The following is a 17,138-nucleotide window of genomic DNA, read 5'->3' as shown; positions in this document are numbered from 1 at the left end:
TATCATGTATGTATGATGTAGTATGTATGTGACATGTATCATGTATGTATCATGTAGTATTTATGTGACATGTGTATCATGTGTGTATCATGTAGTATGTATGTGACATGTATCATGTATGTAAAGCTGTTGGCTTGCTTGTGATAGACAGATATAAATAAACAAGACGTTCCTGAATGTTCCACAGAGGGAACGTTCAGGTTCTGTGGTTCTGCGTCTCATGAACAAGCTGCACAGAGAACCTTCACAGCCAGCCTGAAGAACCCTTCTGGTTCCACATAGAACCTTTATGCTAACAGTGCATGATTATTCGTATTGAAATCACGATCTGGATTCATTCCTCTGTGCGATCTCATTCCTAAATGACAACGATCCTGCCGCGTGTTCCTCAGGGACATCCGCTGCATCAAATCAAGCGCTCCTAACAAGTGACAACACTGCGTTTCACCACGTGACGAAATGCCACACGCAGAGCGACAGAAAAGGAAAACAACTCCAGAGAGACATGACGGAACAGGAGAACACACAGGAGAACACACGGGAGAACACACAGGAGAACACACGGGAGAACACAGGGGAGAACACATGGGAGAACACAGGGGAGAACACAGGGGAGAACACAGGGGAGAACACAGGGGAGAACACACGGGAGAACACACAGGAGAACACAGGGGAGAACACAGGGGAGAACACACGGGAGAACACACAGGAGAACACACAGGAGAACACACAGGAGAACACACGGGAGAACACACGGGAGAACACATGGGAGAACACAGGGGAGAACACACGGGAGAACACAGGGGAGAACACAGGGGAGAACACACAGGAGAACACACGGGAGAACACACGGGAGAACACAGGGGAGAACACACAGGAGAACACACGGGAGAACACAGGGGAGAACACAGGGGAGAACACACAGGAGAACACAGGGGAGAACACACAGGAGAACACACGGGAGAACACAGGGGAGAACACAGGGGAGAACACACAGGAGAACACACAGGAGAACACATGGGAGAACACAGGGGAGAACACACGGGAGAACACAGGGGAGAACACAGGGGAGAACACAGGGGAGAACACACAGGAGAACACAGGGGAGAACACACAGGAGAACACACGGGAGAACACAGGGGAGAACACAGGGGAGAACACACAGGAGAACACACAGGAGAACACAGGGGAGAACACAGGGGAGAACACAGGGGAGAACACACGGGAGAACACAGGGGAGAACACACAGGAGAACACAGGGGAGAACACACAGGAGAACACACAGGAGAACACAGGGGAGAACACAGGGGAGAACACAGGGGAGAACACAGGGGAGAACATACGGGAGAACACAGGGGAGAACACAGGGGAGAACACACAGGAGAACACAGGGGAGAACACAGGGGAGAACACACAGGAGAACACAGGGGAGAACACAGGGGAGAACACACAGGAGAACACACGGGAGAACACAGGGGAGAACACAGGGGAGAACACACAGGAGAACACAGGGGAGAACACACAGGAGAACACAGGGGAGAACACAGGGGAGAACACAGGGGAGAACACAGGGGAGAACACAGGGGAGAACACACAGGAGAACACACAGGAGAACACAGGGGAGAACACACGGGAGAACACACGGGAGAACACAGGGGAGAACACAGGGGAGAACACACAGGAGAACACAGGGGAGAACACACGGGAGAACACAGGGGAGAACACACAGGAGAACACAGGGGAGAACACACGGGAGAACACAGGGGAGAACACAGGGGAGAACACAGGGGAGAACACACAGGAGAACACACGGGAGAACACACGGGAGAACACAGGGGAGAACACACGGGAGAACACACAGGAGAACACAGGGGAGAACACAGGGGAGAACACACAGGAGAACACAGGGGAGAACACAGGGGAGAACACACAGGAGAACACAGGGGAGAACACAGGGGAGAACACAGGGGAGAACACACAGGAGAACACAGGGGAGAACACACAGGAGAACACAGGGGAGAACACAGGGGAGAACACAGGGGAGAACACAGGGGAGAACACAGGGGAGAACACAGGGGAGAACACAGGGGAGAACACACGGGAGAACACAGGGGAGAACACAGGGGAGAACACACAGGAGAACACAGGGGAGAACACAGGGGAGAACACAGGGGAGAACACAGGGGAGAACACACAGGAGAACACAGGGGAGAACACACAGGAGAACACAGGGGAGAACACAGGGGAGAACACACAGGAGAACACAGGGGAGAACACACAGGAGAACACAGGGGAGAACACAGGGGAGAACACAGGGGAGAACACACAGGAGAACACAGGGGAGAACACACAGGAGAACACAGGGGAGAACACACAGGAGAACACAGGGGAGAACACAGGGGAGAACACAGGGGAGAACACACAGGAGAACACACAGGAGAACACAGGGGAGAACACAGGGGAGAACACAGGGGAGAACACACAGGAGAACACAGGGGAGAACACACAGGAGAACACAGGGGAGAACACACAGGAGAACACAGGAGAACACAGGGGAGAACACAGGGGAGAACACACAGGAGAACACACGGGAGAACACAGGGGAGAACACACAGGAGAACACAGGGGAGAACACAGGGGAGAACACAGGGGAGAACACACAGGAGAACACACAGGAGAACACAGGGGAGAACACAGGGGAGAACACAGGGGAGAACACACAGGAGAACACAGGGGAGAACACACAGGAGAACACAGGGGAGAACACACAGGAGAACACAGGAGAACACAGGGGAGAACACAGGGGAGAACACACAGGAGAACACACGGGAGAACACAGGGGAGAACACACAGGAGAACACAGGGGAGAACACACAGGAGAACACAGGGGAGAACACAGGGGAGAACACAGGGGAGAACACACAGGAGAACACAGGGGAGAACACACAGGAGAACACAGGGGAGAACACACAGGAGAACACAGGGGAGAACACAGGGGAGAACACACAGGAGAACACACGGGAGAACACAGGGGAGAACACACAGGAGAACACAGGGGAGAACACACAGGAGAACACACAGGAGAACACACAGGAGAACACAGGGGAGAACACTAGTCTTGTTCTAAGCTCGTGTTCTAAATAAGAGAAGAGAGATGTAAGTTGATTGTTTTCATGAGAAGTGTTGGACTCATCAAGCATTTGAATCAAGCGCTCTCTCACAGGCCGACCTGTTGAGCTCAGTTCAGTTCAGTTCAGTTCAGTTCAGTTCAGTTCAGTTCAGTTCAGCTCAGCTCAGCTCAGCTCAGCTCAGTTCAGCTCAGCTCAGTTCAGTTCAGTTCAGTTCAGTTCAGTTCAGTTCAGTTCAGCTCAGTTCAGCTCAGTTCAGTTCAGTTCAGTTCAGTTCAGTTCAGTTCAGTTCAGTTCAGTTCAGCTCAGTTCAGTTCAGTTCAGTTCAGTTCAGCTCAGTTCAGTTCAGTTCAGTTCAGTTCAGCTCAGTTCAGTTCAGCTCAGTTCAGTGTTTTGTCACACGGTTCCAGTCACACAGCGAGGTTCTGGGTTCTGGGTTCTGGGTTCTGGGTTCTGGGTTCTGGGTTCTCCGCCTGCGTTAGTTTGCAGGGCAGCAGATCGGACTCAGTACTGTTTAGTGATGCGCGGTCAGGTTTTTTTCAACCCGCGATCCGACACATCCGAACCCGCCCGACCCGTTTTCTTTTTTTTAAAATTCTTTCTTTTGGGATAACAGGGATTTAAATTACAAGAGACATACATCAACACAGTAGAGATATTGATAAGCAGAGGTTTTACACAGTTGAATTCTATCATTATGCACATGTACAGTTTTCCTCTTTCCTTCCTGAAATCCTTCTAAATTTTTTTATTTATTACAAAAAGTGTAGGTTTCTAGAACTTTGTACAGGCTGAGAAAGGTAGGTGTGTCTATTTAGAGTCGGGAGAGGTTTCGACAAATCAAATATGGGGAGAGACAAGAGAGGGAGGTAAGAGACCAGAAAAAACAATGATGAGTTTTGTTAATAAAAATAAAACAACAAAAACAGATTATTCATTTGTCACTTCCACAACATCTGGCCGTAAGGGCCGCACATAAGAGACCCATTTCGACCAGAATTTAATAAAGGTATTTTTTTGTAGACGGAGTAAAAAAGTATTTCTTTCCATTAGATATATTTAATTTACCAAGTCTATCCACTGCTGTATTGCGGGGGGGGGGGGGGGGGGTTAAAGGTTCAGGAAGCCAGGTCTGTGTGTGCCTGAGGCTGCAGGGACAAACCAGCTGGAGACTGGAGAAGTTTATACTGTTAACTCAATTTAAATTTCATTGGAATTTAAAGGTATAATATGTAACATTTCCACATTAAAATATCTAAAAACGATTAGATCTATGTTATATATTTTTTTGAGTTGTGTACTTACATTATCCCAAATGTTTCCAACAATGTTCAAAGCAGAGAAATCCGTAATTTTATTCAAGGTAACGGTGCGTTTCATTTGGTCGCCTGTCAGCGGCGTCATTTCCCCTTTACCCCCGAACCTCCGGGGAAACACGGAAACGCCAGCTGAGGCGTCAGAGTGAGGAAGGACGTCGGCCAGCTAGCTAGCTAGCCTCTCTGTTGTTTTTTTCATTCTATTGTTTTTATTGCTCACTCCTGATGGATCACGATTATTCATTCCTGTTTGCTGCGTTCTGTCGCCGAAGCTGTCCCCGTAAAGTGCAAAGGTACGGGTGAACCAAACGTTACGCTACGTTAGCTAATGTTACGTTAGCTAATGTTACGTTAGCTAACGTTACGTTAGCTAACGTTACTTGCGGCTATTTCATTAAAATGAAATGACATAACGTGAATAAACGTGACTAAACGTAACATGAATAAAACTTTAATACGTTACCTCGTCCGTGAACATGATTTCTGCCTGAGTCAGATAGATTTTCACCAGCAGTGGTGGTGAAGACAACAACTCCCATGATCCCACGCTGCTTCACGACATCATCAAACTACGTCTTTTGTTATTGTTTTGATTGAGAGACCGCTAGCGGCAGAAATTACATACCGTGCGTTGAAGTCTGTAATGACATTGTGTGTGTACTGTGTGAAGCCCATTCGCCCCTCAAAGTCGATGTGACCGTCCCATTACAGTCATTATCATATTGTTGTTGTTTCTGTCTGAATCAGGCAGAAGACGCAGCACAGATTTACAGTAAAATTGTTTCGCTTCAGAATCATGATCTCAATTCTAAGCAAGAAAATCGAGATTCTCATTTTATCCAGAATTGTGCAGCCCTAGTTTACAGGTTGTGTGTGTGTGTGTATGTGTGTGTGTGTGTGTGTGTGTGTGTGTGTGTGCACTGACCCACAGGAGCGACACACTCCGTCCGTTGCCTGGTAACCGTACCGAGGGTTCTGGCAGCAGTCGTCCTCCTCCTCCACCTCTCCCAGCTCGTCCTCACAGCGACCAGAGAGCAGGTCCACCCGGCCGAAACACCGCACACAGCCTGCACACACACACACACACACACACACACACACACACACACACACACACACACCGTCCAACAGGTAAACAGTTTAAACTCAAACTGCAAACAAGAAGCACATGAAGTGAATCAGAGAAATGAATATCAGTGTAAAGTTTTGTCACAATATTAAAACAGTGGAAAACGTGAGTGAGGAGTTGAATTCCTCTGTGTTGAAACCCTGGAATCCCCCTGTGAGTCACACACACACACACACACACACACACCAAACCTTTCAGTCTGAACAAGTGGAACACTGAAGTAATAACAAGTTTACTAATAACTGTAAACAGGTGAAAAAAGAAAGCGACTTTGACAAATCAGATTCTGACAAAACAAAAACAAACTCTCTCACTGTTTACAGTTATCAGTAAACATTTTGTTTTCACTTCTTTAGAGTGAATAAACATAAAGAAAGAGATTCACTTCACAGCAGGACTGGTTTGTATATCTGGTCAGGATCTGCTGTGTAGTGAAGGGAAGTGACTTCAGACTCTTTCAGAGACAACAGATCACAGAATCACTGATTCATCATGAGGAGACAGCCCAGACCCGACCGGAGCCGCACAGAGCTGCACCCGGACCGTCCCGTCACACACAGGGACCAGGATCGGACCGGATCGCTACATTAAGGAGGGGTCAGAGGTCGGAGGTCACTGACCTGAGCGCTCCACAGAAACCAGCAGCAGAACCAGAACACACAGATTCATCTTCATCGTCCTCCTCTTCCTCCTCGTCTGATCGTCTGAAGAAATCTGACTGAATACTGTCGATCTCTCTCTCTGTCTGTCGATCTCTCTCTCTGTCTGTCGATCTCTCTCTGTCTGTCGATCTCTCTCTCTGCCTCTCTCTCTCTGTCTGTCGATCTCTCTCTCTGCCTCTCTCTCTCTGTCTGTCGATCTCTCTCTGTCTGTCTCTCTGCCTCTCTCTCTGCCTCTCTCTCTGTCTCTCTCTCTGTCTGTCTCTCTGCCTCTCTCTCTGCCTCTCTCTCTGTCTCTCTCTCTGTCTCTCTCTCTGTCGATCTCTCTCTCTGCCTCTCTCTCTCTGTCTGTCTCTCTGCCTCTCTCTCTGCCTCTCTCTCTGTCTCTCTCTCTGTCTCTCTCTCTGTCGATCTCTCTCTCTGTCTCTCTCTCTCTGCCTCTCTCTCTGCCTCTCTCTCTGTCTCTCTCTCTCTCTCTCTGCCTCTCTCTCTGTCTCTCTCTCTGTCTCTCTCTCTCTCTCTGTCGATCTCTCTCTCTGTTATAACTCAGGTTTCTTTGCTTTCTCTTTTCTTCTACTGTCTTTCGCTTTCTTCCCTTTTAGATTGTGGGTGTGTGTGTGTGCGTCTGTGTGTGTGTGTGTGTGTGTGTGTGTGCGTGTGTCTGTGTGTCTGTGTGTGTGTGTGTGTGTGTGTGTGTGTGCAGCGTTTCCTGTAAGTTCAACAGCCCCAAGCTGACCTGTCATGATGCAACAGGCTCCCTGTTTCAACATTAGCTGATAAACACACACACACACACACACACACACATACACACACACACACACACACACACACACACACATACACACACACACACACACACACACACATACACACATACACACACACACACACACACACACACACCACATGATCAGTTTACCTTCACAACAAATGAATCACCTCTAACTCTTCAGGTTCAGCAGTAAATAAACCCAGTGGGCGGAGTCTCAAATGTGATTGGATGACAGAATGGTGATGTAACCACTCCAGATCCCCTTAGAAGCCGACGGTCACTGGATCCAGTGACTGGATCCAGTGACTGGATCCACCGCTGCACTGGGTCTCCATCAGGACAGAGTGTCTCTGCACCTGTTGGACTCACCCATTATTAAACAGCCAGGATATCCCAAATGTCTCTCTCTCCGGGACGTCTCTCTCCGGGACGTCTCTCTCCGGGACGTCTCTCTCTGGGACGTCTCTCTCTCCGGGACGTCTCTCTCTGGGACGTCTCTCTCTCCGGGACGTCTCTCTCTCCGGGACGTCTCTCTCGGGGGCGTCTCTCTCTCCGGGACGTCTCTCTCTCCGGGACGTCTCTCTCGGGGGCGTCTCTCTCTCCAGGACGTCTCTCTCCGGGACGTCTCTCTCTGGGACGTCTCTCTCTCCGGGACGTCTCTCTCTCCGGGACGTCTCTCTCGGGGGCGTCTCTCTCCGGGACGTCTCTCTCCGGGACGTCTCTCTCTCCGGGACGTCTCTCTCGGGGGCGTCTCTCTCTCCAGGACGTCTCTGTCCGGGACGTCTCTCTCTTCGGGACGTCTCTCTCTTCGGGACGTCTCTGTCCGGGACGTCTCTCTCTCCAGGTCGTCTCTGTCCGGGACGTCTCTCTCAGGGACGTCTCTCTCTTCGGGACGTCTCTGTCCGGGACGTCTCTCTCTCCAGGTCGTCTCTCCGGGACGTCTCTCTCAGGGACGTCTCTCTCTTCGGGACGTCTCTGTCCGGGGCGTCTCTCTCTTCGGGACGTCTCTCTTGGGGCCGTCTCTCTCTTCAGGACGTCTCTCTTGGGGGCGTCTCTCTCTCTGGGACGTCTCTCTCTGGGACGTCTCTCTCTGGGACGTCTCTCTCTGGGACGTCTCTCTCTGGGACGTCTCTCTCTCCAGACCACAGCTGCTGCGAGGACAGACACTTACATGTCTTCAGAACATTTAGCCTTTTCTACTTATATATTATATATTTATATATATACTTATATATTTGTGATAACATAAACTGCTACCACACACACACACACGCACACACACTCGCACACACACACACACACACACACACACACACACACACACACACACACACACACACACAGCCAGGTTGCTGAACAACTAGTAACAGAGTATTGATCCAACTCATAACCTCTGTCCTCTAAACACAACCTGCCTGTCTGCCTGTCTGCCTGCCTGTCTGTCTGCCTGTCTGCCTGTCTGCCTGTCTGCCTGTCTGTCTGTCTGCCTGTCTGCCTGTCTGTCTGCCTGTCTGCCTGTCTGCCTGTCTGCCTGTCTGTCTGTCTGTCTGCCTGCCTGTCTGTCTGCCTGTCTGTCTGTCTCTTCTATTCAATCATCTTTATTAACACAGATAGTGAGAGGCCTGTTGTCCTCACTGTGTGTGTGTGTGTGTTTGATCGATATCCATTATATCTTTGAGTGAAAAAAGTGACAGATAGGAAAACAACAATACAGCTCTCATTGTTTGTCTCTCTCACACACACACACACACACACACACACACACACACACACACTTGTAAATCACATCTGACACACTTCAGCTTTTTAGAATTCACTCTCACAGGAACCAACAGAAGGATTCACCTGATCAATAAACTGATCAGATCATTCTACCACTGCTGAATGATCTGATCAATAAACTGATCAGATCATTCTACCACTGCTGAATGATCTGATCAATAAACTGATCAGATCATTCTACCACTACTGAATGATCTGATAGATAAACATCAGCAGTAAGCATCACGTGTTAGCATGGTTAGAAAGCATCTGTGTGTGTGTGTTTGTCTGTGTGCGTGTGTGTGTGTGTGTGTGTGTGTTTGTGTGTGTGTGTTTGTGTGTGTGTGTTTGCGTGTCTTCAGTGGGAGCCATGTATCTGTTTAAGTAGCCCCACCCATGGCGTGAGAAATGCCATCACACACACACACACACACACACACACACACACACACACACACACACACACACGCACACACACTGACACTAATTAACCTGATTAGATTAACTGGCAATCAAAGGCTAACCTTTAAGAAAACACACACACTCTCTTCCTCTGTCTCTCTCTCTCTCTCTCTTTCTCTCTCTCTCTCTCTCTCTCACACACACACACACACACACACACACACACACACACCTCCACTTGTACATTCCTTGTTGGGGTTAAAGGTCAGTCAGTGTGATGCTGTCGTCCTGCTGAGCATTCTGGGATTTATTTAATTACTTTAAACAGTTTTAAGGAAACACTCTGTGTGTGTGTGTGTGTGTGTGTGTGTGTGTGTGTGTGTGATCTGACATGTCTGATTGATCATAATGATTGATCAGCAGAAGAGTCAATATATTTAATAAGCTGACAGTCAAACTGATGAACTCTGACCTTCAGTTTGATTCTCCTGTGATGTTAAAGAGCAGCTTTTAGGTTGGCATCCCCAGTGAATTAATATGTGGGAAAATTATGTAGCAATGGGATTTTCACACACATAGCTGCATCTGGACTCATTTCTGTAAAGCAGTTGGCCACGCGCACCTGAAAAACTGAAAATCGAATGTTACGTCACATGAGGGAGACGGGCCAGCTGGAACAAGCAGAAGCCGACCTAGCTAGCTAACTAGCTAGTTACACTTTAAATTAATCAGTATGTTAACTGTGATGTGCAGGATACAGTTCATGATTATTTATTGTTAAAATAGCTATATCAATTAAAATGACCATTAAAATGTCAGCAGTGGTAGACATCAACTGAAAAGCTATGTCTTGCTTGTACTGATGAGCAGTTTGCTTGATAGGTGCTTGTCACTGCCAGCCTGGCCTCAGCTCAGGAGAGTAGGTGCTGCAGGAGAGTAGGTGCTGCAGGGAGAGTAGGTGCTGCAGGAGAGTAGGTGCTGCAGGAGAGTAGGTGCTGCAGGAGAGTAGGTGCTGCAGGGAGAGTAGGTGCTGCAGGAGAGTAGGTGCTGCAGGGAGAGTAGGTGCTGCAGGGAGAGTAGGTGCTGCAGGAGAGTAGGTGCTGCGGGACAGTAGGTGCTGCGGGACAGTAGGTGCTGCGGGACAGTAGGTGCTGCGGGAGAGTAGGTGCTGCGGGAAGAGTAGGTGCTGCAGGAGAGTAGGTGCTGCAGGAGAGTAGGTGCTGCAGGGAGAGTAGGTGCTGCAGGAGAGTAGGTGCTGCAGGAGAGTAGGTGCTACAGGAGAGTAGGTGCTGCAGGAGAGTAGGTGCTGCAGGGAGAGTAGGTGCTGCAGGAGAGTAGGTGCTGCAGGAGAGTAGGTGCTGCAGGAGAGTAGGTGCTGCAGGAGAGTAGGTGCTGCGGGACAGTAGGTGCTGCGGGAGAGTAGGTGCTGCAGGAGAGTAGGTGCTGCAGGAGAGTAGGTGCTGCAGGAAGAGTAGGTGCTGCAGGGAGAGTAGGTGCTGCAGGAGAGTAGGTGCTGCAGGAGAGTAGGTGCTGCAGGAGAGTAGGTGCTGCAGGGAGAGTAGGTGCTGCAGGGAGAGTAGGTGCTGCAGGAGAGTAGGTGCTACAGGAGAGTAGGTGCTACAGGAGAGTAGGTGCTGCAGGAGAGTAGGTGCTGCAGGGAGAGTAGGTGCTACAGGAGAGTAGGTGCTACAGGAGAGTAGGTGCTGCAGGAGAGTAGGTGCTGCAGGGAGAGTAGGTGCTGCAGGAGAGTAGGTGCTACAGGAGAGTAGGTGCTACAGGAGAGTAGGTGCTGCAGGAGAGTAGGTGCTGCAGGAGAGTAGGTGCTACAGGAGAGTAGGTGCTGCAGGAGAGTAGGTGCTGCAGGGAGAGTAGGTGCTGCAGGAGAGTAGGTGCTGCAGGAGAGTAGGTGCTGCAGGAGAGTAGGTGCTGCAGGGAGAGTAGGTGCTGCAGGAAGTGGATGCCTCACTCCCAGACCAGACAACAGTACCGGTCTCACACAGCACCCAGGCTTTGCAGCATGCTGTCTGAATCCTGTTGTGCTCCAGACAGCATACATGAACCAACGGCAGGAACATGGCCCGCTCAACGCCAGCACACATGAGTAAGAAATAATGGAATATTCTGTTGATTCTTTTTTTAAAATTATTTGATTAATTATTAATTACGAGATTTATACCATAAAATGATGATGGAATGATATAGTAAAGTACAAAATGATGGTAAATGCTCATCACCAGATATCAGATATCTAAACCCAAACAGACATCTTGACATTGCTGTTAAAAACATAACTTTTCCTTTTATATGTAACATTGACAAACATTCACATTTTGGTGAAGTTGTAAATAGCACATATTAGAAATATGTATATGTTACATCAGTAAATGATTCTATTATTAAACTTTTATCTGATTAATTTTCTGTCAATCTATTATTCATTTCTGCCCTAATTAAGTTACATCATCACTGTCCAAGTCACACTGTTTGGTGGTGTTACTTGTAAGATTTTCAAGTTTGACTAAAGATACTAATGACTCCTTATCCACAGGCAACACCGCTACACAGCCTACAGGCAGGTCGTCCGCTGGGCCTGTGGCATTCTGGGAAGGCACATCAGGAAGCCGTTACCGTCGTGTGTTGTGTGCCATAAGAAGACAGTTTCCAGAAGAAGGAGGAACGTACAAGGGATTTCAATGGCCTCACTTACCCGATGATCAATAAATACAAATTTTAATCAAAACAAACTGTGTTCTAATGTATAAAACAGTTTCTGTGATACAATTCAGATCAAGAAGCAACACAGGTGGCAGGCTACATTGGTAATAAAAACATTTATCAAATTGATGCAGCATTAATGACTAGGCCTACATGCAGCAGTAGCCTAATACTAATAACTAGCAGGGTTATAACATATACAAATATCCTCCATAAATAAAGATTTAAATTATCAGTGCATTCGTATTCTAATAATAAACTGCAAATAAGACAATACAAATACAGAATATGAATTGTGGAAACACACTTCTCTGCTTATAATCTCAAACTGAAAAGGCTTGCGCCAGAAACCACTGCTCGCTAGCTGGGTTTCAAACTGATGTCCTGTGGTGAACCGTGAATGCCGTGCAGGATACAGGCCAGCAGCTTCATCCCTGGTGCTGCTGGCAGGATGTGGACGGGGGGCGGGTCGGTGGAGGATACAGGCCAGCAGCTTCATCCCTGGTGCTGCTGGCAGGATGCGGACGGGGGGCGGGTCGGTGGAGGATACAGGCCAGCAGCTTCATCCCTGGTGCTGCTGGCAGGATGTGGACGGGGGGCGGGTCGGTGGAGGACACAGGCCAGCAGCTTCATCCCTGGTGCTGCTGGCAGGATGCGGACGGGGGGCGGGTCGGTGGAGGATACAGGCCAGCAGCTTCATCCCTGGTGCTGCTGGCAGGATCTGGACGGGGGGCGGGTCGGTGGAGGATACAGGCCAGCAGCTTCATCCCTGGTGCTGCTGGCAGGATCTGGACGGGGGGCGGGTCGGTGGAGGACACTGCTCTCTGGTAGAGCTGTTGGTGACCTGGAGTAGTTCTCCCTCAGAGACTCCATCATGCTGGGCGAGAAGAAACATTATTTGAGCACATTCAGCAATATGGCTGGTGAGGCATGCACAGTACTAACAACATAAATCAGATTTGAAGATTGAAATTGCTAACCGTATGATGGCTTCTCCTTGATAGGGCGGACTACCCAACCACCCTCACAGAACCTGGGGTGGCGGACCGCATAGCGCGCCTCCCCATCATTGGTGGTAGCTACCTCTCGGCTGCTATTGTGATTGTAATGTAAATAATAATAATATTATAATTATAATGTATTATAATCATAATTATAATGATTATAATGTAAATAATAATAATAATAATTAAGTAAATTATGCAATTCACCAATGATAATTGCCTATATGGATGTGAATAAATCCAAAGGAAACAGCACATGGAAAGTGTGTAGAACCTAATTTTATTGTGTTGTGCATAGTGCTAGGGCTACGCTGCCTCCCTGTGGCTAAGTTAGCCACAGGGTGGCAGCGTAGCCCTAGCACTATGCACAACACAACAAAATTAGGTCGTTTGGCTGAAGCTACCTGCTGTACATGCCAAGGAAGGAGAACCCAGTGTGCTTAGGTGCAAAGCGGAGGATGAGGGAGTGAAATGCCTCCAGTGAGTAGGTCTGATGCAGTGGGGACAACAGCTAGGCTCTCCAGTTTGGCAGCTACTACACATTACATTATTCTGCCATTAGAACTGTCAACATATACAGCATTTGTTACACGTTGAAAAAGTACGAGATGATGCAGGTCCGTATATTGTAATCTGTATACTGTACCTGGTTCCAGCCACTGCTTGTCCCGTGCTTCTCCCTCCAGAGGTGGGTGTGCGCAGGTGGGGAATGCAGGAGTGCCATGTTCATGGATGTCCTGCACATGGTTCACCATGCTTCGCCACTTGGCCTCCACCACATTTGGGTCTCCGTTTGGGGTGGAAGCTGCAGTCCAGTACAGGTGGTTAATGATGGCTGGCCTCCACAGCTTCAGGTCTTCACACTCCCTCTCCTTTGCAGCAGCATCCAATGCCTTACCTAGGCCTGTTTCAGAACAGAAACAAAATGTTAAAAAAGAAATATTTTCATTCTAAAACTGGAAACCTAAACTGAACTACCAGCATAAAGAACATACTTTTACCAATGTGCCAGACGTCAAAGAAATGGTCCGTTCCTTCTGGACACAACTCACCCACTTGGCAACCTACAGTTTAGGGTGCAATGTAAGAAAATGTGGGTTTGCTGTGAACAAAAAGTAATAAAAATATGACTAGAAAGGCAAAAGAAAAGGAAAACCAGTTAATGGAGCAACATTAAAGTTTTGACAGGTAGATGCTCCTGCAGATACTGTGGGAGGAGGTGCAGGTACAGGTACAGGTACAGGTACAGGTACAGGTACAGGTACAGGTACAGGTACAGGTGCAGGTGCAGGTGCAGACCAGCCATCCTGATCTGATGTGATTCCCAGTTGTTCCTGTCCGCCTGCTGCGTCATGGTGAGGAACCTGCAGATCTCCATCAGGGTTGATGTTGTCTTCTAGCTCCATGATATTATTGGTCTTGAGGCACAGACTGTGTGAGAAGGCACAACAAGCAACGATATCTGGGGCCAAGACTGGACCGGCCTCAGAGCCCTGAAGAGTGTGGCCCTCCATTGGCTTTCATCATCCCAAAAGCACGTTCCACCACTGAACAAGCTCTTGAATGGTGCCAATGGTAGCGCTCCTGGACCCGTCCTCCTAGAGGGACCTTGTAGGGTGTGATGATGGTGATGGTTTCCAGGCACGGATATCTACCATCTGCCAGAAGGAAAAAGCCGGATGGTGGATACAGTGCCTGGCTGAAGATGGGGCCATTCCTCAGGACCCTTGCGTCATGCACAGACCCCGGGTATCCTACAGAAATGTCAAGGAATCTGCCTGTTGCATCACAGATGGCTTGCATTTGGAACAACTGGTAGTTGATGTAGTCAGCTTGATGCAGCTTGATGTTCTTGTGTAACTGACAGGAGTCACTGCAACACATTAACTTTATTTAACAGGCTTACAGTGAAATACACAACAGAGATTGCAAAGCAGTAGTTTCCTCTTGCTGATACAGCAGCGCTGCAACACTTTGCCTTGCCTCTCGTAAAATGTGAAACAGCATAATAGCCGTGCAAGCAGGGAGTCTATCCGTTGCCATGGTGACGGCTGCTTCCTTGTTCCGGTAGAGTGGTGAGGGCATCCCATAATTTGGCTATCTATTTATACCCTCCCCCTTCATCAGAACGCCCTCCACAGCTGAGAGTGGAACTTGATTTGGAGTGACACTTGGTGGTGGAGTGGAGCTGGTTTGAGATCGGCCCTCTCTGTCATCTCTGTTAGTGTGGGTGTGTCTGATGAGCAGCAGGTGGTGTGCTGTGATTGGTTGGTGAGCGTGATTGGTGTAGGTGTGTTCTGGCTGGCGATTGGTTCCTGACGGCTGCGCCGGGTATAAAGCTGCTGCCACCTGTCCAGAGACGCTCCCTTCTTTGCCAGCACCTTCTGTACCTCTGTTCTGCTTGATTTTTGTTGTTTTATTTTCGGACAGGTAAGTGTAGGATAATTGTGCTTAGTTTTCTTCTGGTGTAAGAAGTCAAAATGTACCTGGAGAAAATAAATCTGATTTTATTGTTTCAAATCGCGTCCCCATTTCAGACTGAAGGTTTTGAAAAGTTACAGCAACATTCCACTTAGTTTTAACATGGAGGTTATTTGTCTCTTGTCTGCCATGAAAACCAGAATATAATCTACTGACCAGGATCAGATCAGCTGGACCAGTTTGTAGCGTTCAGATTTTTTCTTCCCATTCTTTTGAATGGAAACTGACATTGAACACGTTGGTGAACAGATTCAACCACAGATCCTGCTGCTGTGATTTCCAGCTGATGTTTGGTCTTATTTTTTAGAACGAATTTTCCCCAAACAGCATTTTTATTGATAGAAGAGAACACAGCGGAGGGATACCATTTAGGAGAGATGGTTCCTGTTTGGGAGACCGGATCTACTTATTTGTAAATACTAATTTTATTGTAAACCAACAATAGAAAATGACGACATACCAGTTACAGCTTTATTGTCTTGAAGCAGGATCTGTCGCTGAATCTGTTCTCAAATGTGTTAAAATTCAGTTTTCAGGAGATTTTCGCCTCATTCAAACTCTACAAACTGGTCCTGCATCTGATCCTGGTCAGTACTTTAGATTCTGGTTTTTGTGGTGGTCAAGAGCCAAATAACCACCATGATAAACTAAGTGGAATATGTCATGGTCTGCCCCTGTGTCCTGGTCACCACCCCTTTCGCTCCCCAGTCCTGCCATCCTCCTGCCAGCCACTGGATGCCCTCGGTCTTTCCTCCCTTCTCTGCTTCTTCCCTCCACACCTGCCTGTAATCAGCTCATCACCGGTCTGCTCACCTGCTTCCTATCAGCCCACAGTATTTATCCCTAGTTTGCCATCCACTCTCCGCCGGATCATACACTTGGTTTTTCCAAGGACTCGGCTACCATTCAGCCTGCCAGCCAGACTCCAGCCTTCCTGCCTCGCCTGCTTCCCTCGTCGGATCAGTTTGGCTCCCCGCTCTTGGGAGCCCGCTCTGCCTGGCTCACCTCTGCTCCTTCCCTGTCCTGCCTTGGCCCAGCTGCGGGCCTATCCTCAGCTCCAGGGTTTCCGACTGCCTGCCCGGGCCCAATCCAGTAATTAAACTGTTTTTGAACTGTGCTCCTGCCCCTTGTCTCTGTGTTTGCACTTGGGTCCTCACCACACCGGGCCGTAACAGAATATTGCTTTAAGATGTTTTACCTGCTTTACTGAAATGCAGTGGTTATAGTTAGGGTAACAACTAACTATTATTATCATTAGCAATTTATTTTTAGTCTATAAAGTGTCAAAAATAATGACAAATGGCCATCACAAATTACCAGAGACCAAACTGATGTCTGAAAATTGCTCCCAAAGTTTTATTTTATAATGTGAAACAGAGAAAGCAAGTAAATCTTCTGTTACCAAGACATGTTTGGTGTTTTTACTTGATAAATGACTAAACTGATTAATCGATTTTCAAAATTATAATCAATTAATATTTGGTCGATCGAATAATCACTTCAGCAGTACTTCTAGTAATGCCAAATCTGTCTGTAAATCATTGACTCTGGTGATGCAACTCAAACACACACTTGTCTTAACTGAATTAATCTGTGTGGAACCTGTTGACATGTAATGTAATATAATGTAATACTTTATTTATATAGCACCTTTCAAAACCAAGGGTTACAAAGTGCTTCACATTAAAATACTAAAACACAGCAAAGACATCAAACTACAGGATAAAACAGTCAATACACACACAAGAAAAAAAACAAGGCAGGATAT

The 17,138-nt window shown here is 47.9% G+C and overlaps 1 protein-coding gene across 1 annotated transcript in view; it reads right to left on the bottom strand.

Moving 5' to 3' along the window:
• LOC139923008 (properdin-like) overlaps positions 1 to 6,408 on the bottom strand; it is a 13,427-nt gene extending 7,019 nt beyond the window's left edge. The window contains exons 1-2 of the mRNA XM_078284959.1: positions 6,194 to 6,408; positions 5,370 to 5,511 (exon numbers count right to left, since the gene is read on the bottom strand). Of these exons, the coding sequence (XP_078141085.1) occupies positions 5,370 to 5,511; positions 6,194 to 6,248 (197 nt within the window). The 5' untranslated portion in view covers positions 6,249 to 6,408. The remainder of the gene's footprint in view (positions 1 to 5,369; positions 5,512 to 6,193) is intronic.
• Between the last annotated feature and the right edge of the window lie 10,730 nt (positions 6,409 to 17,138).

Source organism: Centroberyx gerrardi, chromosome 7 (genome assembly GCF_048128805.1).
Source record: "Centroberyx gerrardi isolate f3 chromosome 7, fCenGer3.hap1.cur.20231027, whole genome shotgun sequence".
Lineage (NCBI taxonomy): Eukaryota > Metazoa > Chordata > Actinopteri > Beryciformes > Berycidae > Centroberyx > Centroberyx gerrardi.
This window is presented reverse-complemented; position numbering and strand designations above follow the sequence as displayed.